The 26225-nt window shown below is 37.3% G+C and overlaps 1 protein-coding gene across 1 annotated transcript in view; it reads right to left on the bottom strand.

The window, feature by feature from the left end:
* The window catches only part of slit3 (slit homolog 3 (Drosophila)), a 672803-nt gene that overhangs the window by 141258 nt on the left and 505320 nt on the right, over nucleotides 1-26225 (bottom strand). The window contains 3 exon segments of the mRNA XM_062039879.1: nucleotides 2004-2072; nucleotides 6651-6783; nucleotides 22991-23154. Coding sequence (XP_061895863.1) covers nucleotides 2004-2072; nucleotides 6651-6783; nucleotides 22991-23154 — 366 coding nt within the window.

Here is a 26225-nt window from a genome sequence, read left to right on the forward strand (position 1 = left end):
TTTTTGAAAAGAGTCATAATTTTACTCGACAAAAGTCACAATTTTATAAGAAAACTTTAAAATGTTGGCAATATTATAATAATAATAATATGAATTTTACTCGGCAAAATTCATAATTTTACTCCAAAAATTTCACAGTTTCACAAGAACACAAAAATTGGCAATATTGTGATAAAAGTCAGAATTGTATATGACAAATGTCGCCATTTTGCATTAAAAAGTAATAATTTTACATAAAAAAAGCAATAATTTTATGAGAAAATATTGCAATATTACAGAAACAGCAAAAATATGAGAAATTGTTCCCAATTGCATAAGAAAAAAGTCGACACATTGTGAGGAAAATACTTTTAGTTGTTTATTTTTTTTGTAATTGGTTTTTATGTTAATTTTTTTCTTCAAGTTATGACAGTTCGTCTCTATATACATATTTATTTATTAAAAAAAAAAATTGGCCAAAGGGGGCTAATTTCAATGTATTACACACACTTGTTATTTCATATGTTGACCAGAGGGGGAGCACTTTTAAAAGTGACACACAGTCAATTTGAAAAATCCCTCCTTTTTGGGACCACCCTCATTTTGATAGATTTCACCACCAGGGGTGCTAATGAGACGTTCTCTATTAGATGCAATGGTTTTCCGTAATGGGACCATGATTTATGTCCTAACTTGTTCACACCTCCTCATATGGAAGCTACTTTTCCTTGTTGATGTCTCAAGAAGGGTAGAAATACAAGAAAACACACACACACACACACACATTGTTGTATTTCTTACCTTCTTGAGATCTGAGAAAAATGCCTACCTCTTAAGGACCACCCTTTTAGATATATAAAGAAGTGTATTTACAACATTAATAATATATACATACTATGCAAATATAAAAAAGCTTGTTGTGAAAAATGAGTTACAATTTCACAAGAAAAACTTAGAATTTTGTCAGTATTATATTAAAAGTCGTCATTTTATTCAATGCAAGTCAAAATTTTACAAGAAAAACTGAACATTTGTGCAATATTATTATACAAGTTGGAATTTTACTCAATAACAGTCGCAATTTTACATGAAAAGCTTACAATTTTGGCAATTTTATGAAAAGAGTCATAATTTTACTCGACAAGTCACAATTTTATAAGAAAACTTTAAAATGTTGGCAATATTATAATAATAATAATATGAATTTTACTTGGCAAAATTCATAATTTTACTCCAAAAATGTCACAGTTTCACTAGAACACAAAAATTGGCAATATTGTGATAAAAGTCAGAATTTTATATGACAAATGTCGCCATTTTGCATTAAAAAGTAATAATTTTACATAAAAAAAGTTATAATATTTAGAGAAAATATTGCAATATTACAGAAACAGAAAGAATATGATAAATTGTTCCCGATTTTATAAAAAAAAAAGTCGACACATTGTGAGAAAAAGACTGCTTTTAGTTATTTATTGTTTTTGTAATTGTTTTTTTTGTTAATTTTTTTTTAAGTTATGACAATTCGCCTCTATATACATATTTATTTTATTTTTTTAAATACATTTTGGCCAAAGAGGGCGCATTTCAAATTCTTACACACACTTGTTATTTCATATGCTGACCAGAGGGGGAGCACTTTTAAAACCGACACACAGTCAATTTGAAAAATCCCTCCTTTTTGGCACCACCCTCATTTTGATAGATTTCACCACCAGGGGTGCTAATGAGACATTATCTATTAGATGCAATGGTTTTCTGTATTGGGACCATGATTTATGTCCTAACTTGTTCACACCTCCTCATATGGAAGCTACTTTTCCTTGTTGATGTCTCAAGAAGGGTAGAAATACAAGGACACACACACACACACACACACACACACACACACACACACACACACACACACACACACACACACACACACACACACACACGCACACACGCACACACACACACACACACACACACACACACACTGTCAACCTGCACAAGGATTTAGCAGAGCAATGACGTGTACATACACCAGTGACAGATGCTTCAGGGCCGCCAGCTCCTTGGGCACGGACGTCAGCATGTTGCCCTCCAAGTAACTGCGAGAGTGGAAGTGATATATTGTCAGAGGAGCACAATAGTACTTTTTTACAAAAAAAACTACCACAAAATACTACACTCAAATGCATCTCGGTGGAGTGTTTTTTCCCACTCTTTTCTTCCTGGGGCCGTGTACTGTAAGTAGGTCAGGTGGACACGATGATGGAGTGTCTCTTTCGAGGCTGATCGATAGCTAATCACTGTTATTGACCCCGAGGAGCAGGAGCCATTCCATAACTGGGGGAGCGGCATGTCATTGCTCACCTTTAGTAAGAGGGATATTCTTCATTTTGCACTTTTTATGTAGGCTGCTAACATTATTGCTCGTGTCCGGTGCATGTAGCTCTTCATTAAAAATGATTTAAAAAAAACAAACAAGCAACAACTACCGTCGAGTCGGGGAAAGGTGTCAGTGATCAATAACATGTTGTGTAATATTTCACGCACACAAGTTGGCTTTCATCACGTCTGTCCTTTATGGAAGTAGAATTGTCTCACATCAACTTATATATATCAATATGATATTAATACATATGCATATATTAATAAATATACAAATACAAATGTCATATCCAAATAAATAAATAATTTGTAGAAATAAATCCATATTTGTAAATATAATTTTGAGATTTTAAAATATATACAAATAAAATGTAGAACTATAAAAATGTGACATAAAAATACATCAAGAAATTGCATAAATAAACGTGTATTTGTAAATATATTTTTGAGATTTGAAAATATATACAAATACAATGTAGAAATATAAAAATGTGACATACAGATAAATCAAGAATTTGTATAAATAAAAGGGTATTTGTAAATATATTTGAAATTTGAAAATATATACAAATAAAATGTAGAAATATAAAAATGTGACATACAAATAAATCAAGAATTTGTATTAATAAACGCGTATTTGTAAATATGTTTTTGAGATTTGAAAATATATACAAATCAAATGTATAAATATAAAAATGTGACATACAAATAAATCAAGAATTTGCATAAATAAACGTGTATCTGTAAATATATTTTTGAGATTTGAAAATATATACAAATAAAATGTAGAAATATAAAAATGTGACATAAAAATAAATCAAGAATTTGTATAAACAAACGCGTATTTGTAAATATATTTCTGAGATTTCAAAATATATACAAATAAAATGTAGAAATATAAAAATGTGACGTACAAATAAATCAAGAATTTGTATAAATAAACGTGTATTTGTAAATATATTTTTGAGATTTAAAAATATACACAAATAAAATGTAGAAATATAAAAATGTGCCATACAAATAAATCAATAATTTGTATAAACAAACGTGTATTTGTAAATATATTTTTGAGATTTGAAAATATATACAAATACAATGTAGAAATATAAAAATGTGACATACAAATAAATCAAGAATTTGTATAAACAAACGTGTATTTGTAAATATATTTTTGAGATTTGAAAATATACACAAATACAATATAGAAATATAAAAATGTGACATACAAATAAATCAAGAATTTGTATAAATAAACGTGGATTTGTAAAAATATTTTTGAGATTTGAAAATATATACAAATAAAATGTAGAAATATAAAAATGTGACATACAAATAAATCAAGAATTTGTATAAATAAACGTGTATTTGTAAATATATTTTTGAGATTTGAAAATATATACAAATCAAATGTATAAATATAAAAATGTGACATACAGATAAATAAAAAATGTGTATAAATAAACATGTATTTATAAATATACTTTTGAGATTTTAATATAAATATGCTTGATTTTGTTTTTGTATTTGTATTGAATTTGCATATGTGGATCGATTTTTTGCTATTGTGTCGATGAGACATTCCTACCAGAGCGGTCTGGGTCACAGAGCATTATATGCATTATTATGCAAAATGCCCGGAGTTCTCTGCACCAAAACAATCCACGTCTTTACAGAGAGAACGCACAATGTGTCATGTCTTCTGATCATGTTTTGTTTAGTTATGTCCTGTTTGGTTTTTGGACTCTTTTTAGTTTCTGTTTACGCTCCATTGTTTTTGTTACCATGACTACTCATTGGTTTCACCTGTCATGCATTTGGACACACGCACCAGACTCATTTGGACAAACGCACCTGTTGTAATCAAGACACTATTATTTAAGCTTGTAGTTGCCAGGCAGTCGGTCTGGCGACATTAACTCGGTTACCCCTGTTTACCTCTAATGACTTCTGCTACACTTATTACCATAGTTCCATGCCAAGTGAGTTTTGTCTATTTTTGTGTTTCAGTAAGTGTTTTCGTTTTCATGTCCATAGCTTTTGCCCAAGTGCTAGTTTATTGTTTTCAAAGCAGAGTTTGTTCTTCCGCCTTGTGCGCGCTTTTTGTTTGTTCATTTTGTCAGTGTTAAAATAAATGATGTATTTACCTCCAAGCCATGTCCACTCCAACTACTCTTGCATCTTGGGAAAACAAACACCCCACAGTCCCCGTTATGACACAACGGGCCTGAGCTAGCTAACGTTAGCGTTGTATTAGCTAATGCTAATTTACCCAGTTAATCTGAAAGACCGTGCTAGCTGCCTATTTTATTGTATCAATGCCGTTTAATGAGCTTGTCCCGATGTAGATACTGGTCTCTTATCAGTGCAATCATCACATGACCCTCCCTAGAGTGCCTCTGATTGGCTCGCCAGTGTCTGACCATGTCTATGACCGCTCTGGCTGCAGTGCCCTCTGCTGGTTTTTCAGGGGAGTGTGTAGATCACATTTATTTGTGCATCTGGTTTATGGGAGGAATGTCTCATCGACACAATGGCGTGCTAACCTTTTTAGCTAACTTACACTTTGTTCTCTTATTCCACAGCCATAAACATTATAGTCATACAACTTGGTAAGTGACACATGCCAACTCTCAGCATGCTAATTTTATCTTGCTAACATTAGCATGCTACCTCTGTTCGATCCAAGAACTCCTTCCAGCTGTATAATCACTCGCCATACAGCAATAGATGATATCAGTCTATTACCTGACCGCTTCTATGTTAGCTACTTCTCTTTGTCTATAATGTTTATTTTCTGCTTGATATACTCTCTATTTTATGTTGCAGCTGTTACATATACTGTAATATTGTACATGGTAATTGGGATTTGTTATATATTGCATATATTATATACAATAAAATATAATATATCAGTAAATATTATATACCAGGGGTCACCAACGCGGTGCCCGCGGGCACCAGGTAGCCCGTAAGGACCAGATGAGTAGCCCGCTGGCCTGTTCTAAAAATTGCTCAAATAGCAGCACTTACCAGTGAGCTGCCTCTATTTTTTAAATGTTATTTATTTACTAGCAAGCTGGTCTCGCTTTGCCCGACATTTTTAATTCTAAGAGAGACAAAACTCAAATAGAATTTGAAAATCCAAGAAAATATTTTAAAGACTTGGTCTTCACTTGTTTAAATAAATTCATTATTTGTTTTACTTTACTTCTTATAACTTTCAGAAAGACAATTTTAGAGAAAAAATACAACCTTAAAAAATATTTTAGGATTTTTAAACACAAATACCTTTTTACCTTTTAAATTCCTTCCTCTTCTTTCCTGACAATTTAAATCAATGTTCAAGTAAATTTATTTTTTTTATTGTAAAGAATAATAAATACATTTTAATTTAATTCTTCATTTTAGCTTCTGTTTTTTCGACGAAGAATATTTGTGAAATATTTCTTCAAACTTATTATGATTAAAATTCAAAAAAAAATTTCGGGCAAATCGAGAAAATCTGTAGAATCAAATGTAAATCTTATTTCAAAGTCTTTTGAATTTATTTTAAAATTTTTGTTCTGGAAAATCAAGAAGAAATAATGATTTGTCTTTGTTAGAAATATAGCTTGGTCCAATTTGTTATATATTCTAACAAAGTGCAGATTGGATTTTAACCTATTTAAAACATGTCATCAAAATTCTAAAATTAATCTTAATCAGGAAAAATTACTAATGATGTTCCATAAAGAAAATGTTTTATTTTTTCAAAAAGATTCGAATTAGCTCGTTTTTCTCTTCTTTTTTTCGGTTGAATTTTGAATTTTAAAGAGTCGAAATTGAAGATAAACTATGTTTCAAAATTTAATTGTCATTTTTTTCGTGTTTTCTCCTCTTTTAAACCGTTCAATTAAGTGTAAATATCATTCATTATTAATAATAACAGAGTTAAAGGTAAATTGAGCAAATTGGCTATTTCTGGCAATTTATTTAAGTGTGTATCAAACTGGTAGCCCTTCGCATTAATCAGTACCCAAGAAGTAGCTCTTGGTTTTAAAAAGGTTGGTGACCCCTGTTATATACTGTATATATAATATGTAAATATTACATATATGTTATATTTTATATTGCTACTATGGTACATTTTTAGTCTACTTTATACCGGCATTATTTTTTCCATCCTTAGTAACTGAGCTACTGTGTGGCACAATTTCCCTTGTGGATCAATACAGTTTGTCTAAGTCTAAGGATAAGATATACACATTTTAAAAAGCCTATTTTGTGTGTGTTTTTTGGTAGTGCACAGCACTCACAGTTCCGTGGTGTCCTTGGGAATGCCCTTGGGCAGCAAGTGCAGCCCTCTGTTGCTGCATCGCACCACGCTGTCTGAGCATGTGCAGACATCCGGGCAGCCAGATGCAGGAAGACAGCCGTTATCCTCGCCACCTGAAAAGACAGAGCGGGAGGGAAGGGGGGGGTCAGTAATCTTAGAGTTCGATTTCTCTGTCTTTTTCAATTAAATATACCATTTAAATTCCCCCAGTGGGTGATAATCTGCATACATTAACAGTTCAATTGCAGTGTAATGATATCACAACACTGAGAAAACTGGAGGATTTGGTACATTGCATGGTATCAATTGCCCATTAATGTTATTACAAAACCCAAAACCTTTTCCTCTTTGGTCCGGAGGACACGACGTCCACAGTTTCCATAAACAATTTGAAATGTGGACTCGTCAGACCACAGAACACTTTTACACTTTGCATCTTAGATGAGCTCGGGCCCAGCGAAGCCGGCGGCGTTTCTGGGTGTTGTTGATAGATGGCTTTCGCTATGCATAGGAGAGTTTTAACTTGCACTTACAGATGTAGCGACCAACTATAGTTACTGACAGTGGTTTTCTTTAGTGTTCCTGAGCCCACGTGGTGATATCCTTTACACACTGATGTCACTTTTTGATGCAGTACCGCCTGAAGGATCGGAGGTCCGTGATTTCTCCAGATTCTCTGAACTTTTTGATGATATTACGGAGCGTAGATGGTGAAATCCCTAAATTCCTTGCAATATCTCATTGAGAAATGTTGTTCTTAAACTGTTCAACAATTTGCTCATGCATTTGTTCACAAAGTGGTGACCCTCGCCCCATCCTTGTTTGTGAATGACAGAGCATTTCATGGAAGCTGCTTTTATACCAATCATGGCACCCACCTGTTCCCAATTAGCTTGTTCACCTGTGGGATGTTCCAATTAAGTGTTTGATGAGCATTCCTCAACTTTCTCACTCTTTTTTGCCACTTGTGCCAGCTTTTTTGAAACATGTTGCATGCATCAAATTCCAAATGAGCTAATATTTGCAAAAAATTATGTGAGCAAATTGCGTGAGCAAATTGTCCAACAGTTTAAGAACAACATTTCTCAACCAGCTATTGCAAGGAATTTAGGGATTTCACCATCTACGGTCCGTAATATCATCAAAAGGTTCAGCGAATCTGGAGAAATCACTGCATGTAAGCAATTATATTATGGACCTTCGATCTCTCAGGCGGTACTGCATCAAAAAGCGACACCAGTGTGTAAAGGATATCACCACATGAGCTCAGGAACATTTCAGAAAACCACTGTCAGTAACGAGAGTTGGTCGCTACATCTGTAAGTGCAAGTTAAAACTCTACTATGCAAAGCCAAAGCCATTTATCAACAACACCCAGAAACGCCGCTGGCTTCGCTGGGCCTGAGCTCATCGAAGATGGACTGATGCAAAGTGGAAAAGTGTTCTGTGGTCTGACGAGTTCACATTTCAAATTGTTTTTGGAAACTGTGGACGTCGTGTCCTCCGGACCAAAGAGGAAAAGAACCATCCGGATTGTTCTAGGCGCAAAGTTGAAAAGCCAGCATCTGTGATGGTATGGGGGTGTATTAGTGCCCAAAGCATGGGTAACTTACACATCAGTGAAGGCACCATTAATGCTGAAAGGTACATACAGGTTTTGGAGCAACATATGTTGCCATCCAAGCAACGTTATCATGGACGCCCCTGCTTATTTCAGCAAGACAATGCCAAGCCACGTGTTACAACAGCGTGACTTCATAGTAAAAGAGTGCAGGTACTAGACTGGCCTGCCTGTAGTCCAGACCTGTCTCCCATTGAAAATGTGAGGCGCATTATGAAGCTTAAAATACCACAACAGACTGTTGAACAACTTAAGCTGTACATCAAGCAAGAATGGGAAATAATTCCACCTGAAAAGCTTCAAAAATGTGTCTCCTCAGTTCCCAAACGTTTATTGAGTGTTGTTAAAAGGAAAGGCCATGTAACACAGTGGTAAATGCAATTTGCAATGTGTTGCTGCCATTAAAAAAAAAAGGTTTCTCAGTTGGAACATTAAATATATTGTCTTTGCAGTCTATTCAATTGAATATTGTATTGTATTCTGTTTTTATTTACCATTTACACAACGTGCCAACTTCACTGGTTTTGGGGTTTTGTAGTATGAATATTCCGTCCAATGCAGCACTTGAACCTCTGAGCCCTCAGTCTCCACCACCATAATCATATAATGACAATGTCAATCACGATATAGGTTTAATGGAACTTATGTACAAGTTAAATTAATATAAAGACGCAAAACATTAGTGCTTTCTTCGGACTAGAAGGCATTATCTGTCGCTATCTTGGCAATCATTGTGCAAACACTTTTTCTGCTAATAAAGGATAAACAAGTAACGAGGGATTATCTTATCTCATTTAGGAGAGAGCGGGGGAAAAAAAGAGAGGTTTGCTAAAAGAATGCCCAAGGACGTTAAAGAAAAAAGATTAAAACTGCCTATCTGTGGGTTTTGTTTACATGGAGTATAATGAGTGCTGTGAAAAAGTGCAATTAGCCACCAGTGCAATAAACATTCCCCTTTATCTTCTGCATGGTAGACAGCATGTATGTCTTATTTCCTCAAATGACGTCCATGGCCGCTTATTGACTTAACCGCATAATAATCGGGTGCTTATTTGAAGGAGGCATCTTGCGGAAAAAAGCGGCCTTTATCGTTTTGCCGCAAACGCACGAGGGTGTTATTATGCAAGTAACGTGTTGTGAGTAATTTAGCGTTCCGACACGTAGAGTCCGACAGCTCTTTTTAAACTTTGATACATTCTAGTGATGTCCCGATACCAACATATTGGTACCGGTAACAAAATGTATTTATATACTTTTCGATACTTTTCTAAATAAATGGGACCACACAAAATTGCATTATTGGCTTTATTTTAACAACAAATCTTACAGTACATTAAACATATGTTTCTTATTGCAAGTTTGTCCTTAAATAAAATAGTGAACATACAAGACAAATTGTCTTTTAGTAGTAAGTAAACAAACAAAGGCTCCTAATAACATATTGTGTCATTCATCATTCTATTATTTTGTCAACATTATTAAGGACAAGTGGTATAAAATGAATTACCGTATTTCCTTGAATTAGCGCCAGGTCGGTAATTAATTTAAAACCTCTTCTCACTCCGGCGCTTACCAAAGGCATGCAATAAATGTAAGCATGCGCTAATTGTTTTAAACCCCCCCCCCCCCCTCTTCTCACTCCGGCGCTTACCAAAGGCATGCAGTAAATTTATGCCTGCGCTTGTAAATTTGAGTGTGATGTAAGGATACCATCATGAAAAGCACATTTAATTAAAAAAAAACTTTATTATGGTCTTACCTTTACTTATAAATGAAGTCCATGCGCAGCTCCTTCTGAACAAAAGCATCGATAACTTGTTTATAGAAGTCTTCCCTATCTTTCTTCAGTTTTAAAAGTCTTTCTGTCTCGATGGAGATCTTCCTTTAATTATTACCTCCTGCTTCGATTGAAAGTCCAGTTTAGAAAACTGTTTTATTTTAGATATGTAATCCTCCATGTTAAAAGTGCAAGCGAGAGGAAAAAATAAACGACCGCTGCTAACTGTTGCTGCTTGTTGTCACTTCTTCTGCAGCAGAGTACCGGTAGTCGCAAGAAGGATCACTAGCGCCCTCTACCACCAGGAGGCGGGAGTCATTTAATGACTCATATTTGACACACGCAGCTACGGTGTATTAATAAAACATAGCTGCTTACTGTTCTTTTTAGCATATTCAATAGCTTGGACCTTAAATCCTACTGAATAGCTCTTTATCTTCTTCCCTTTGTGCGATTTTAAATTATTGAAATCAGCGTCCTCCATTTTGAAAATGATGACAGGTGAAGTGTCACTCGTGACGTGACGAGTTTGACCCGGCGGAAATTCTTGGCATATGCTAATTATTTTGCGGAACGAGTTTGACCCGGCGGTAATTATAGACATGCGCTAATAAAAATAATATTTTGCGAAACGAGTTTGACCCGGCGGTAATGCAAAGCATGCGCTAATTATTTTGCGAAACGAGTTTGACCCGCCGGTAATTCTAGGCAGGCGCATACTATATACCCAGCGGCAATTCAAAGAAATACGGTATTAATCTACTTGTTCATTTACTGTTAATATCTGCTTACTTTCTCTTTTAACATGTTCTATCTACACTTCTGTTAAAATGTAATAATCACTTATTCTTCTGTTGTTTGGATACTTTACATTAGTTTTGGATGATACCACACATTTGGGTATCAATCCGATACCAAGTAGTTACAGGATCATACATTGGTCATATTCAAAGTCCAGGGACATATTTCCTGAGTTTATAAACATAAAATACATTTTAAAAAAACGAAAGAAGATTTTGTGATGCCAAAAAATATCGATGTAATCATAGTAGTATCGACTAGATACGCTCCTGTACTTGGTATCATTACAGCGGATGTCAGGTGTAGATCCACCAATGGTGTTTGTTTACATTGTGACGCCGGTGAGCTACGGTGTGTAGTGAAGCATGTTTAGCTATTCCTCGTCCTGCAGGGATGATACTTGTAAGAAACTTACTGTATTTGTCGCCATGGAGACCAGGATTAGTGATTTAAAAGTGGCGACAACACTGCAGACTGCAGACGGACTTTAGCCGCTAGCTAGCTAGCCATGTCTTAAAGCACCTCTTCCTGAGGGTGTTTCAGTGTTATAACTTCACCTTTATCGTTAGTTTTTAAGCCAAAATGCGTCCGTTCTCCCTTTTTCTGTCTACACACTGTGTCTGCTTGTAAGTACTCTGTGTGTGGAGTTTGCTCATCTGCTCGTAAACCAGCAATGACATGACGTGATGACGACTGGGGGGAAGGAGGTCCGGTACTTTTTAGAGGGGGTATAGTACTGAATATGATCGCTGTAGTACACTAATAAAGCACCCGTTCCATTAGCAGCAAAACAGGCCCAGGGCATAATACTACCACCACCATGCTTGACGGTAGGAATGGTGTTCCTGGGATTAAAGGCCTCACCTTTTCTCCTCCAAACATATCGCCAAATTGTGGCCAAACAGCTGAATTTTTGTTTCATCTGACCACAAAACTTTCCTCCAGAAGGTCTTATCTTTGTCCAGGTGATGTCAAAAACGTACTCATGACGTGTGCTAACTAGCGCACATGTAACACGTGAAAAGCCATCCAACAGCGCGCTCACAAACACATGGTGGGAACCAAAAACACATGGACCGTAACCTCCTCCAGAGCGAGGAAGGATCAGAGCCCAAGCGCGTTGTTCTTGGCCGAGAAGGTCTTCCTTTTCGCTCGTATGACATACACACACACACACACACACACACTCCCTCTGCTCCATTGTGATGTTGCATTATGGGAAACACTTGAACCGTGCTTCTTAAAGAGTGAAAAGCAACAGAGTTGAAACCATAATGAAGGATAATGAGGAGCAGTCAGGGAGCCAATAATAACTCTGTTTGAGTTGAGTGACGAGAACAGGAATACTGTTTGTATTAAAATGTGGTCATGCTGTATCGTCTATTTGGACCATGTGCAGAGATGTCACAGCCAGGCAGGATGTTGCCCTTTCTTACACACATTTTATCAGGCTTATTTCTTTAAATTGTGTCAATTATGGACATAACTACAAACCCCAAAACCAGTGAAGTTGGTACGTTGTGTAAATGGTAAATAAAAACAGGATACAATGATTTGCAAATCCTTATATTCAATTGAATAGACTGCAAAGACAAGATATTTAACGTTCAAACTGGAAAACGTTGTTATTTTTTGCAAATATTAGCTCATTTGGAATTGGATGCCTGCAACATGTTCCAAATAAGCTGGCACAAGTGGCAAAAAAGAGTGAGAAAGTTGAGGAATGCTCATCAAACACTTATTTGAACTTTGTGAACAGGCTAATTGGGAACAGGTGGGTGCCATAAAAGCTTCCATGAAATGCTCAGTCATTCACAAACAAGGATGGGGCGAGGGTCACCACTTTGTCAACAAATGTGTGAGCAAATTGTTTAAGAACAACATTTCTCAACCAGCTATGGCAAGGAATTTAGGGATTTCACCATCTACGGTCCGTAATATCATCTAAAGGTTCAGAGAATATGGAGAAATCACTGCACGGTTTCATGTCTCTAAGACGTTCCTACTGGAAGTTACAGGCAGTTTTTTCTGAGTTTTCTTCCTAGGAGCAGTTGTGTCTGTGTTTTCGTCCTAGGGGGCGCTAGAGCGCAATTTTGAGTTTTGGGGTCAGGTTTTTTATTAGATCGCAATTTTTGCCAGTCCTGATGTGTGTGTCCAGTTTGGTGAGTTTTGAAGCATGTTAAGGGGGTCAAATTACAGCTCAAAGAGGCAAAAGTGACTGTTTTTACTAAACTTTTGTTTTGAAGGGGGAATTGCCAACTTCCTGTTGATTATTGCTGAATGATGTCAATGTATGCAATCTAGGTCTAAGTCAGACCTACATAGAGGTTTTTGTTTCATGTCTCTACGAAATTCTTACCGGAAGTTACAAGCAGTTTTGTCTGTGTTTTTTCCTAGGGGGCGCTAGAGCGCAATTTAAAGTTTTGGGGTTTGGTTTAATTTTCGCTAGTCCTGATGTGTGTGTCAAATATGGTGAGTTTTGAAGCATGTTAAGGGGGTCAAATTATAGCTCAAAGAGGCAAAAGTGACTGTTTTTACTAAACTTTTGTTTTGAAGGGGGAATTGCCAACTTCCTATTGATTATTGCTGAAGGATGTCAATGTATGAAATCTAGGTCTAAGTCAGACCTACATAGAGGTTTTTGTTTCATGTCTCTATGACATTCTTACCGGAAGTAACAAGCAGTTTTGTCTGTGTTTTTTCCTAGGGGGCGCTAGAGCGCAATTTTAAGTTTTGGGGTTTGGTTTAATTTTCGCTAGTCCTGATGTGTGTGTCAAATATGGTGAGTTTTGAAGCATGTTAAGGGGGTCAAATTACAGCTCAAAGAGGCAAAAGTGACTGTTTTTACTAAACTTTTGTTTTGAAGGGGGAATTGCCAACTTCCTGTTGATTATTGCTGAAGGATTTCAATGTATGAAATCTAGGTCTAAGTCAGACCTACATAGAGGTTTTTGTTTCATGTCTCTATGACATTCTTACCGGAAGTAACAAGCAGTTTTGTCTGTGTTTTTTCCTAGGGGGCGCTAGAGCGCAATTTTAAGTTTTGGGGTTTGGTTTAATTTTCGCTAGTCCTGATGTGTGTGTCAAATATGGTGAGTTTTGAAGCATGTTAAGGGGGTCAAATTACAGCTCAAAGAGGCAAAAGAGACTGTTTTTACTAAACTTTTGTTTTGAAGGGGGAATTGCCAACTTCCTATTGATTATTGCTGAAGGATGTCAATGTATGAAATCTAGGTCTAAGTCAGACCTACATAGAGGTTTTTGTTTCATGTCTCTATGACATTCTTACCGGAAGTAACAAGCAGTTTTGTCTGTGTTTTTTCCTAGGGGGCGCTAGAGCGCAATTTAAAGTTTTGGGGTTTGGTTTAATTTTCGCTAGTCCTGATGTGTGTGTCAAATATGGTGAGTTTTGAAGCATGTTAAGGGGGTCAAATTACAGCTCAAAGAGGCAAAAGTGACTGTTTTTACTAAACTTTTGTTTTGAAGGGGGAATTGCCAACTTCCTATTGATTATTGCTGAAGGATGTCAATGTATGAAATCTAGGTCTAAGTCAGACCTACATAGAGGTTTTTGTTTCATGTCTCTATGACATTCTTACCGGAAGTAACAAGCAGTTTTGTCTGTGTTTTTTCCTAGGGGGCGCTAGAGCGCAATTTTAAGTTTTGGGTTTTGGTTTAATTTTCGCTAGTCCTGATGTGTGTGTCAAATATGGTGAGTTTTGAAGCATGTTAAGGGGGTCAAATTACAGCTCAAAGAGGCAAAAGTGACTGTTTTTACTAAACTTTTGTTTTGAAGGGGGAATTGCCAACTTCCTATTGATTATTGCTGAAGGATGTCAATGTATGAAATCTAGGTCTAAGTCAGACCTACATAGAGGTTTTTGTTTCATGTCTCTATGACATTCTTACCGGAAGTAACAAGCAGTTTTGTCTGTGTTTTTTCCTAGGGGGCGCTAGAGCGCAATTTTAAGTTTTGGGGTTTGGTTTAATTTTCACTAGTCCTGATGCGTGTGTCAAATATGGTGAGTTTTGAAGCATGTTAAGGGGGTCAAATTACAGCTCAAAGAGGCAAAAGTGACTGTTTTTACTAAACTTTTGTTTTGAAGGGGGAATTGCCAACTTCCTGTTGATTATTGCTGAAGGATGTCAATGTATGAAATCTAGGTCTAAGTCAGACCTACATAGAGGTTTTTGTTTCATGTCTCTATGACATTCTTACCGGAAGTAACAAGCAGTTTTGTCTGTGTTTTTTCCTAGGGGGCGCTAGAGCGCAATTTTAAGTTTTGGGGTTTGGTTTAATTTTCGCTAGTCCTGATGTGTGTGTCAAATATGGTGAGTTTTGAAGCATGTTAAGGGGGTCAAATTACAGCTCAAAGAGGCAAAAGTGACTGTTTTTACTAAACTTTTGTTTTGAAGGGGGAATTGCCAACTTCCTGTTGATTATTGCTGAAGGATGTCAATGTATGAAATCTAGGTCTAAGTCAGACCTACATAGAGGTTTTTGTTTCATGTCTCTATGACATTCTTACCGGAAGTAACAAGCAGTTTTGTCTGTGTTTTTTCCTAGGGGGCGCTAGAGCGCAATTTTAAGTTTTGGGGTTTGGTTTAATGTTCGCTAGTCCTGATGTGTGTGTCAAATATGGTGAGTTTTGAAGCATGTTAAGGGGGTCAAATTACAGCTCAAAGAGGCAAAAGTGACTGTTTTTACTAAACTTTTGTTTTGAAGGGGGAATTGCCAACTTCCTATTGATTATTGCTGAAGGATGTCAATGTATGAAATCTAGGTCTAAGTCAGACCTACATAGAGGTTTTTGTTTCATGTCTCTATGACATTCTTACCGGAAGTAACAAGCAGTTTTGTCTGTGTTTTTTCCTAGGGGGCGCTAGAGCACAATTTTAAGTTTTGGGGTTTGGTTTAATTTTCGCTAGTCCTGATGTGTGTGTCAAATATGGTGAGTTTTGAAGCATGTTAAGGGGGTCAAATTACAGCTCAAAGAGGCAAAAGTGACTGTTTTTACTAAACTTTTGTTTTGAAGGGGGAATTGCCAACTTCCTGTTGATTATTGCTGAAGGATGTCAATGTATGAAATCTAGGTCTAAGTCAGACCTACATAGAGGTTTTTGTTTCATGTCTCTACGACATTCTTACCGGAAGTAACAAGCAGTTTTGTCTGTGTTTTTTCCTAGGGGGCGCTAGAGCGCAATTTTAAGTTTTGGGGTTTGGTTTAATTTTCGCTAGTCCTGATGTGTGTGTCAAATATGGTGAGTTTTGAAGCATGTTAAGGGGGTCAAATTACAGCTCAAAGAGGCAAAAGTGACTGTTTTTACTAAACTTTTGTTTTGAAGGGGGAATTGCCAACTTCCTGTTGATTATTGCTGAAGGATGTCAATGTATGAAATCTAGGTCTAAGTCAGACCTACATAGAGGTTTTTGTTTCATGTCTCTACGACATTCTTACCGGAAGTAACAAGCAGTTTTGTCTGTGTTTATTCCTAGGGGGCGCTAGAGCGCAATTTTAAGTTTTGGGGTTTGGTTTAATTTTCGCTAGTCCTGATGTGTGTGTCAAATATGGTGAGTTTTGAAGCATGTTAAGGGGGTCAAATTACAGCTCAAAGAGGCAAAAGTGACTGTTTTTACTAAACTTTTGTTTTGAAGGGGGGATTGCCAACTTCCTGTTGATTATTGCTGAAGGATGTCAATGTATGAAATCTAGGTCTAAGTCAGACCTACATAGAGGTTTTTGTTTCATGTCTCTACGACATTCTTACCGGAAGTAACAAGCAGTTTTGTCTGTGTTTTTTCCTAGGGGGCGCTAGAGCGCAATTTAAAGTTTTGGGGTTTGGTTTAATTTTCGCTAGTCCTGATGTGTGTGTCAAATATGGTGAGTTTTGAAGCATGTTAAGGGGGTCAAATTACAGCTCAAAGAGGCAAAAGTGACTGTTTTTACTAAACTTTTGTTTTGAAGGGGGAATTGCCAACTCCCTGTTGATTATTGCTGAAGGATGTCAATGTATGAAATCTAGGTCTAAGTCAGACCTACATAGAGGTTTTTGTTTCATGTCTCTACGACATTCTTACCGGAAGTAACAAGCAGTTTTGTCTGTGTTTTTTCCTAGGGGGCTAGAGCGCAATTTAAAGTTTTGGGGTTTGGTTTAATTTTCGCTAGTCCTGATGTGTGTGTCAAATATGGTGAGTTTTGAAGCATGTTAAGGGGATCAAATTACAGCTCAAAGAGGCAAAAGTGACTGTTTTTACTAAACTTTTGTTTTGAAGGGGGGATTGCCAACTTCCTGTTGATTATTGCTGAAGGATGTCAATGTATGAAATCTAGGTCTAAGTCAGACCTACATAGAGGTTTTTGTTTCATGTCTCTACGACATTCTTACCGGAAGTTACAAGCAGTTTTGTCTGTGTTTTTTCCTAGGGGGCGCTAGAGCACAATTTAAAGTTTTGGGGTTTGGTTTAATTTTCGCTAGTCCTGATGTGTGTGTCAAATATGGTGATTTTTGAAGCATGTTAAGGGGGTCAAATTACAGCTCAAAGAGGCAAAAGAGACTGTTTTTACTAAACTTTTGTTTTGAAGGGGGAATTGCCAACTTCCTATTGATTATTGCTGAAGGATGTCAATGTATGAAATCTAGGTCTAAGTCAGACCTATATAGAGGTTTTTGTTTCATGTCTCTATGACATTCTTACCGGAAGTAACAAGCAGTTTTGTCTGTGTTTTTTCCTAGGGGGCGCTAGAGCGCAATTTTAAGTTTTGGGGTTTGGTTTAATTTTCGCTAGTCCTGATGTGTGTGTCAAATATGGTGAGTTTTGAAGCATGTTAAGGGGGTCAAATTACAGCTCAAAGAGGCAAAAGTGACTGTTTTTACTAAACTTTTGTTTTGAAGGGGGAATTGCCAACTTACTGTTAATTATTGCTGAAGGATGTCAATCTATGAAATCTAGGTCTAAGTCAGACCTACATAGAGGTTTTTGTTTCATGTCTCTACGACATTCTTACCGGAAGTTACAAGCAGTTTTGTCTGTGTTTTTTCCTAGGGGGCGCTAGAGCACAATTTAAAGTTTTGGGGTTTGGTTTAATTTTCGCTAGTCCTGATGTGTGTGTCAAATATGGTGAGTTTTGAAGCATGTTAAGGGGGTCAAATTACAGCTCAAAGAGGCAAAAGTGACTGTTTTTACTAAACTTTTGTTTTGAAGGGGGAATTGCCAACTTCCTGTTGATTATTGCTGAATGATGTCAATGTATGAAATCTAGGTCTAAGTCAGACCTACATAGAGGTTTTTGTTTCATGTCTCTATGACATTCTTACCGGAAGTAACAAGCAGTTTTGTCTGTGTTTTGTCATAGGGGGCGCTAGAGCGCAATTTTAAGTTTTGGGGTTTGGTTTAATTTTCGCTAGTCCTGATGTGTGTGTCAAATATGGTGAGTTTTGAAGCATGTTAAGGGGGTCAAATTACAGCTCAAAGAGGCAAAAGTGACTGTTTTTACTAAACTTTTGTTTTGAAGGGGGAATTGCCAACTTCCTATTGATTATTGCTGAAGGATGTCAATGTATGAAATCTAGGTCTAAGTCAGACCTACATAGAGGTTTTTGTTTCATGTCTCTATGACATTCTTACCGGAAGTAACAAGCAGTTTTGTCTGTGTTTTTTCCTAGGGGGTGCTAGAGCGCAATTTTAAGTTTTGGGGTTTGGTTTAATTTTCGCTAGTCCTGATGTGTGTGTCAAATATGGTGAGTTTTGAAGCATGTTAAGGGGGTCAAATTACAGCTCAAAGAGGCAAAAGTGACTGTTTTTACTAAACTTTTGTTTTGAAGGGGGAATTGCCAACTTCCTGTTGATTATTGCTGAAGGATGTCAATGTATGAAATCTAGGTCTAAGTCAGACCTACATAGAGGTTTTTGTTTCATGTCTCTACGACATTCTTACCGGAAGTTACAAGCAGTTTTGTCTGTGTTTTTTCCTAGGGGGCGCTAGAGCGCAATTTTAAGTTTTGGGGTTTGGTTTAATTTTCGCTAGTCCTGATGTGTGTGTCAAATATGGTGACTTTTGAAGCATGTTAAGGGGGTCAAATTACAGCTCAAAGAGGCAAAAGTGACTGTTTTTACTAAACTTTTGTTTTGAAGGGGGAATTGCCAACTTCCTATTGATTATTGCTGAAGGATGTCAATGTATGAAATCTAGGTCAAAGTCAGACCTACATAGAGGTTTATGTTTCATGTCTCTACGACATTCTTACCGGAAGTTACAAGCAGTTTTGTTTGTGTTTTTTCCTAGGGGGCGCTAGAGCACAATTTAAAGTTTTGGGGTTTGGTTTAATTTTCGCTAGTCTTGATGTGTGTGTCAAATATGGTGTTGTTTTGAATAATTATTTAATAATAAAGAATAAAACGTTACAATAACAATAGGGTCCTCTGTCCCAAAGGGACATTGCGGTCCCTAATAAGTATGGTGCCTGTATGCTGTTTTTTTCCAATAAAATACTGGAAAGGATAGAGATATAGTTTGTCTCTTTTATCCGATTATTAATCGATTAATCAAAGCAATAATCGACAGATTAATCGGTTATCCAATTAATCGTTAGTTGCAGCCCTAATTTTAAATTTTTCCTCCTTTGTTTGATTTTTTTTTTATGAATGAAAAAAATAAACGAACGCAACAAAGCAGTCTGTTCTCCAGCCAACCATTCCGACAGCAAATCTTAAAAACACGTTTTCTCGAGCCGAGCCAAACCAGCTAAGGACTTCCCAAGACGATCTCCCATAAATATTTGCAGAGCGACAAATTTACCGAGTGATCTACGGTACAGAGCGTCGACTTGGCAGCCGCGCCGGCAGCCTTGGTGGCGATGGGAACGCATTGTCGTGGTAACGGGAGCGTCAAGAGCGGGAACCACAGAGTGATGTCATGCGAAGGCTGTGTGTGATCACTCTGTCCTCGCAGTGCCCCGCTGAAGGATGTGGGCGTGCGATGTGACGCTCGTCTCCGACTGAACTGACAAGGCAGTTTGCGTAAGACGCGGGACTCAAAAGCCTGAGGTGAACGTTTGGCCCGCTTGGACGTCGACGTCATCCGAACTGAACGGATGCCCGGTTTGTTGGAGTGAAGTACTCACCCGGAGACGTGACACCACGTAATGACAACAATTACCAGCACTGAAACAACCCGGAGTCATTTGAAAACCGATCTGTTTTGTAATGCTGCATTCGAGACCACTGGGAAGTTGGAAGCTTACCAGGGTCGACCTCAAAAAATGTCCAGTAAACAAAAAACATGGCAGACAACCACGGCAAGCTACCATTTGTTTTGTTGGTGGAAATACAAACCCCAAAAACCAGTGAAGTTGGCACGTTGTCTAAATGGTAATTAAAAACAGAATACAATGATTTGCAAATCCTTTTCAACTTATATTCAATTAAATAGACTGCAAAGACAAGATACTTAACGTTAAAACTGGTAAAATTAGTTATTTTTTGCAAATATTAGCTCATTTTGAACTTGATGCCTGCAACATTTTTTTTTAAAAAGTGTCAAAAAAGAGTGAAAAAGTTGAGGAATGCTCATCAAACACTTATTTGGAACATCCCACAGGTGAACAGGCTAATTGGGAACAGGTGGGTGCCATGATTGGGTATTAAAGCAGCTTCCATGAAATGCTCAGTCATTCACAAACAAGGATGGGGCGAGGGTCACCACTTTGTGAACAAATGCGTGAGCAAATTGTTTAAGAACAACATTTCTCAACCAGCGATTGCAAGGAATTTAGGGATTTCACCATCTACCATCCGTAATATCATCAAAAGGTTCAGAGAATCTGGAGAAATCACTGCACGGAAGCGATTATATTACGGACATTCGATCTCTCAGGCGGTACCGCATCAAAAAGCGACATCAGTGTGTAAAGGATATCACCACACTGGCTCAGGAACACTTCAGAAAACCACTGTCAGTAACTACAAACCCCGTTTCCATATGAGTTGGGAAATTGTGTTACATGTAAATATAAACGGAATACAATGATTTGCAAATCCTTTTCAACCCATATTCAGCTACAAAGACAACATATTTGATGTTCAAACTAATGAATATTTTATTTTATTTTTTGCAAACAATCATTAACTTTAGAATTTGATGCCAGCAACACGTGACAAAGAAGTTGGGAAAGGTGGCAATAAATACTGATAAAGTTGAGGAATGCTCATCAAACACTTATTTGGAACATCCCACAGGTGTGCAGGCAAATTGGGAACAGGTGGGTGCCATGATTGGGTATAAAAGCAGCTTCCATGAAATGCTCAGTCATTCACAAACAAGGATGGGGCGAGGGTCACCACTTTGTCAACAAATGCGTGAGCAAATTGTTGAACAGTTTAAGAACAAAATTTCTCAACCAGTTATTGCAAGGAATTTAGGGATTTCACCATCTACGCTCTGTAATATCATCAAAAGATTCAGAGAATCCGGAGAAATTACTGCACGTAAGCGATGATATTATGGACTTTCGATCCCTCAGGCGGTACTGCATCAAAAAGCGACATCAGTGTGTAAAGGATATCACCACATGGGCTCAGGAACATTTCAGAAAACCACTGTCAGTAACTACAGTTGGTCGCTACGTCTGTAAGTGCAAGTTAAAACTCCACTATGCAAAGCCAAAGCCATTCATCAACAACACCCAGAGACGCCGCCGGCTTCGCTGGGTCCGAGCTCATCTAAGATGGACTAATGCAAAGTTTAAAAGTGTTAAAAGTCCACATTTCAAATTGTTTTTGGAAACTGTGGACGTCGTGTCCTCCGAACCAAAGAGGAAAATAACCATCCGGATTGTTATAGGCGCAAAGTTAAAAAGCCAGCATCTGTGATGGTATGGGGGTGTATTAGTGCCCAAGACATGGGTAACTTACACATCTGTGAAGGCACCATTAATGCTGAAAGGTACATACAGGTTTTGGAGCAACACAAGTTGCCATCCAAGCAACGTTATCATGGACGCCCCTGCTTATTTCAGCAAGACAATGCCAAGCCACGTGTTACAACAGTGTGACTTCATAGTAAAAGAGTGCGGGTACTAGACTGGCCTGCCTGTAGTCCAGACCTGTCTCCCATTGAAAATGTGTGGCGCATTATGAAGCCTAAAATACCACAACGGAGACCCCCGGACTGTTGAACAACTTAAGCTGTACATCAAGCAAGAATGGGAAAGAATTCCTCCTGAGAAGCTTCAAAAATTGGTCTCCTCAGTTCCCAAACGTTTAATGAGTGTTTTTAAAAGGAAAGGCCATGTAACGCAGTGGTAAATGCAATGTGCAATGTGTTGCTGCCATTAAATTCTAAGTTAATTATTTGCCAAAAAAAAAAATTGGTTTCTCAGTTGGAACATTAAATATCTTGTCTTTGCAGTCTATTCAATTGAATATAAGTTGAAAAGGATTTGCAAATCATTGTGACTGTTTTTATTTCCAAATACACAACGTGCCAACTTCACTGGTTTTGGGTTTTTTATCATGTGACTGCAATAGCCCTTCGCTCAATTGTGTTTGTTTTTGTCAGAAAAGTTGCATGTAAATTATCAAAAAACTTTCCGTTCTCTGAGTTCCCAGTGAACAGGCAATAGGCTGTCTTTGTTGCACCAAGCCAAAGGCTTGTAAAATTCCATTGTGTACGATGGGAGGAGGCGGGAGGGGGTTATCTATTGTCATCAAACACCTGCCCAAGCTCGATCCAGGACCAGTCGAAGCCCGAGGCATCTTTTTCTTTTGTGTTAATGTGACCGAAAACAATGGCTGTTTACATACCGCCCATTCCTTTAGAAACAGCTGTTGTTAAACAGGGAATATCCACATAAAAGAGGAGACGTGAACCTTTTTTCGTTAGAGTGTGGGTGACACTTTAAGAGGTTACAGGTCGACACGTTTCTCCTCAATTGAGCCAAATTTAATTCTGTCTCTGTTTAATTCCTTGCCTCTTGTCTCGTTTAATAGATGTCATCAGTGTTTGAACCTGACATCTTTACTTCTAACGTCATTCACAAATGTATTTCCCGGCTACTTTCAGGCATTTTAAAAGGAACGCCACTAAAAAAAACCCGCCTGACAAAAAAGCGCTCTCCTTACCGTCGCATGTAAAGTCGGGGTGGGCCACATCCTGGATGGGGATCTCCTTCAGGAAGGCTGGCCTCTGGCAGCGAGGGTTTCCACTCACCACCCTGGTCCTCTTCAACCACTGCCCCAGCCAGGCCAGGTGACAGTCGCACACGTACGGGTTGGACAGGAGGTTACTGCCAAAAAGATACATTTGTAAGTACATTCTCCAATTAATGCTTCTCGTTTAACAAGGAGTGTAGTCTATAAAAGCAAAAAAACACTAAAGTACCAAATGCAGAGAAATTGTTCTCTGCATTTGACCCATCACCCTTGATCACCCTTGGGAGGTGAGGGGAGCAGTGAGCAGCGGCGGTGGCCACTCCCGGGAATCATTTTTGGTGATTTAACCCCCCAGTTCCAACCCTTGATGCTGAGTGCCAAGCAGGGAGGTAATGGCTCCCATTTTTATAGTCTTTGGTATGACTCGGCCGGGGTTTGAACTCACAACCTACCCATCTCAGGGCGGACACTCTAACCACTAGGCCACTGAGTAGGTCAGTGCTCATTTTGACACTAATGAGCATTGTGTCACTTAACAAGGACACTAACTATTGTGGCTGTAGACAACTTCCTAACCTCGCCTGCTTCCAATTAACACCCCGTGCTGTTTGCATTTAGGGTAATTTGCCTGGTAGGAAAAGGCAATGAAAAAGGGGCTTTAGAAGACACTGACTTAATGACTCCTTTTTATTAAAATATTTAAGATGTCCGATAATATCGGCCGATAAATGCTTTAAAATGTAATATCGGAAATTATCGGTATCTGTTTTGTTATTATCGGTATCATTTTTTTTATTATTATTTTTTTTTATTATTATTAAATCAACATAAAAAACACAAGATACACTTACAATTAGTACACCAACCCAAAGAACCTCCCTCCCCAATTTACACTCATTTACACAAAAGGGTTGTTTCTTTCTGTTATTAATATTCTGGTTCCTACATTATATATCAATATATATCAATACAGTCTGCAAGGGATACAGTCCGTAAGCACACATGATTGTGTGTGCTGCTGGTCCACTAATAGTATTAACCTTTAACAGTTAATTTTACTCATTTTCATTAATTACTGGTTTCTATGTAACTGTTTTTATATTGTTTTACTTTCTTTTTTATGTTTTTAATTTATTTATCTTAATTTATTTTATTAATTTTTTTAAAAAAAGGACCTTATCTTCGCCATACCTGGTTGTCCAAATTAGGCATAATAATGTGTTAATTCCACGACTGTATATATCGGTATCGGTTGATATCGGTATCGGTAATTAAGAGTTGGACAATATCGGAATATCGGCAAAAAGCCATTATCGGACATCCCTAATTAATTCTATAACACTTTTTTCAACCAAGCAAATTATGCTGTACATTTTTATCTGTTTGCATATTTAATAAGTGCAATTTTAAATATTAATTTTAATCACCCTGCACACTGGAAAAACAGCATTCCTTGCCTGTCCTAAATTTCCTTACCATGACATATCTACAGCCTTCAAAAATGTTAATTTAAAAAAAAAAAAAAAAGGTTTTAATATTTTAAAATATTGAAAGGTTTTTTTCTGAAAAAAGAAATGGAAATTCAGTTCTGTTAAAATTCAGACTTAAGTCAATTTCACTCGGTCCTTCAACCATGCATACATGTCTTGTGGCTATATCAGGGGTGTCTAAACCTTTGGACTTTGGGGCCGCGTTGGGCTAAAAAAAAATGGTTAAGGGCCGAAAGCCGACTGCATGTAAAGTGTATATGTATTAGGGTTGTACAGTATATTAGTATAGTACTGCAATACTAATGAATCATATTCAGTACTATACTTCCTCTAACAAATACCGGTCCTCCACTCCCCGCCCCCTGTTGTCGTGTCATTGCTGGTTTACGAGCAGAGGAGCATGTTTGGCAGTGCACAATCACAGAGTACTTACAAGCAGACACAGTGTGTAGACAGAAAAGGGAGAACGGACGCATTTTGGCTTGACAACTAAAGATAAAGGTGAAGTTATAACACTGAAACGCCCTCAGGAAGAGGTGCTTTAAGACATGACTAGCTAGCTAGCGGCTAAAGTCCATCTGCAGTCTGCAGTGTTGTAGCTACTTCTAAATCACTAATCCTCGTCTCCATGGCGACAAATAAAGTAAGTTTCTTAGAAGTATCATCCCTGCAGGACGAGGAATAGCTAAACATGCTTCACTACACACTGTAGCTCACCGGCGTAACAATGTAAACAAACACCATTGGTGGATCTACACCTGACATCCACTGTTATGATACCAAGTACAAGACCGTATCTAGTCGATACTACTATGATTACATCTTCTTTCGTTTTTTTTAAATTTTACATCATGTTTATAAAGTCAGGAAATATGTCCCTGGACAAATGAGGACTTTGAATATGACCAATGAATGATCCTGTAACTACTTGGTATCGGATCGATACCCAAATGTGTGGTATCATCCAAAACTAATGTAAACAACAGAAGAATAAGTGATTATTACATTTTAACAGAAGTGTAGATAGAACATGTTAAAAGAGAAAGTAAGCAGATATTAAATTAATCATCAATTTTTACAGCTTGTCCCTCATAATGTTGACAAAATAATAGGTAGATAAATGACACAATATGTTACTGCATATGTCAGCAGCTAAATTAGGAGCATTTGTTTGTTTACTTAATAATAAAAGACAAGTTGTCTTGTATGTTCACTATTTTATTTAAGGACAAACTTGCAATAAGAAACATATGTTTAATGTACCCTAATATTTTTTGTTAAAATAAAGTCAATAATGCTATTTTTTGTGGTCCCCTCTATTTAGAAAAGTATAGAAAAGTACCAAAAAGTATCAAAATACATTTGGTACCGGTACCAAAATATTAGTATCGGGACAACACTAATATGTCCATATACATGTGTGCATATTGTGTGGATATATAATTGGATATTAAGAGTATGTGAAGGTTCGACTCCTGCCTTATTTACTTCTGTGACGACCTCCCTAAAGTTTTGTAATCAATCAGAAATATCAAGCAGCTAAAATGTGGCTAACGCGGATATGTGTAGAGGAAGTGTTTGCATCATGCATTGTACTGGATTTAAATGGGTGTAATTTAGACTTTTTTTTATGGTGCCTGGATATTTTTTTATATTATCCACGAGAATCAGTAAGCAGGTTGTGTTATGTTTGACCACATGTGTTGACAGTGTTG

The sequence above is a fragment of the Entelurus aequoreus genome, linkage group LG28 (assembly GCF_033978785.1).
Source record: "Entelurus aequoreus isolate RoL-2023_Sb linkage group LG28, RoL_Eaeq_v1.1, whole genome shotgun sequence".
NCBI lineage: Eukaryota > Metazoa > Chordata > Actinopteri > Syngnathiformes > Syngnathidae > Entelurus > Entelurus aequoreus.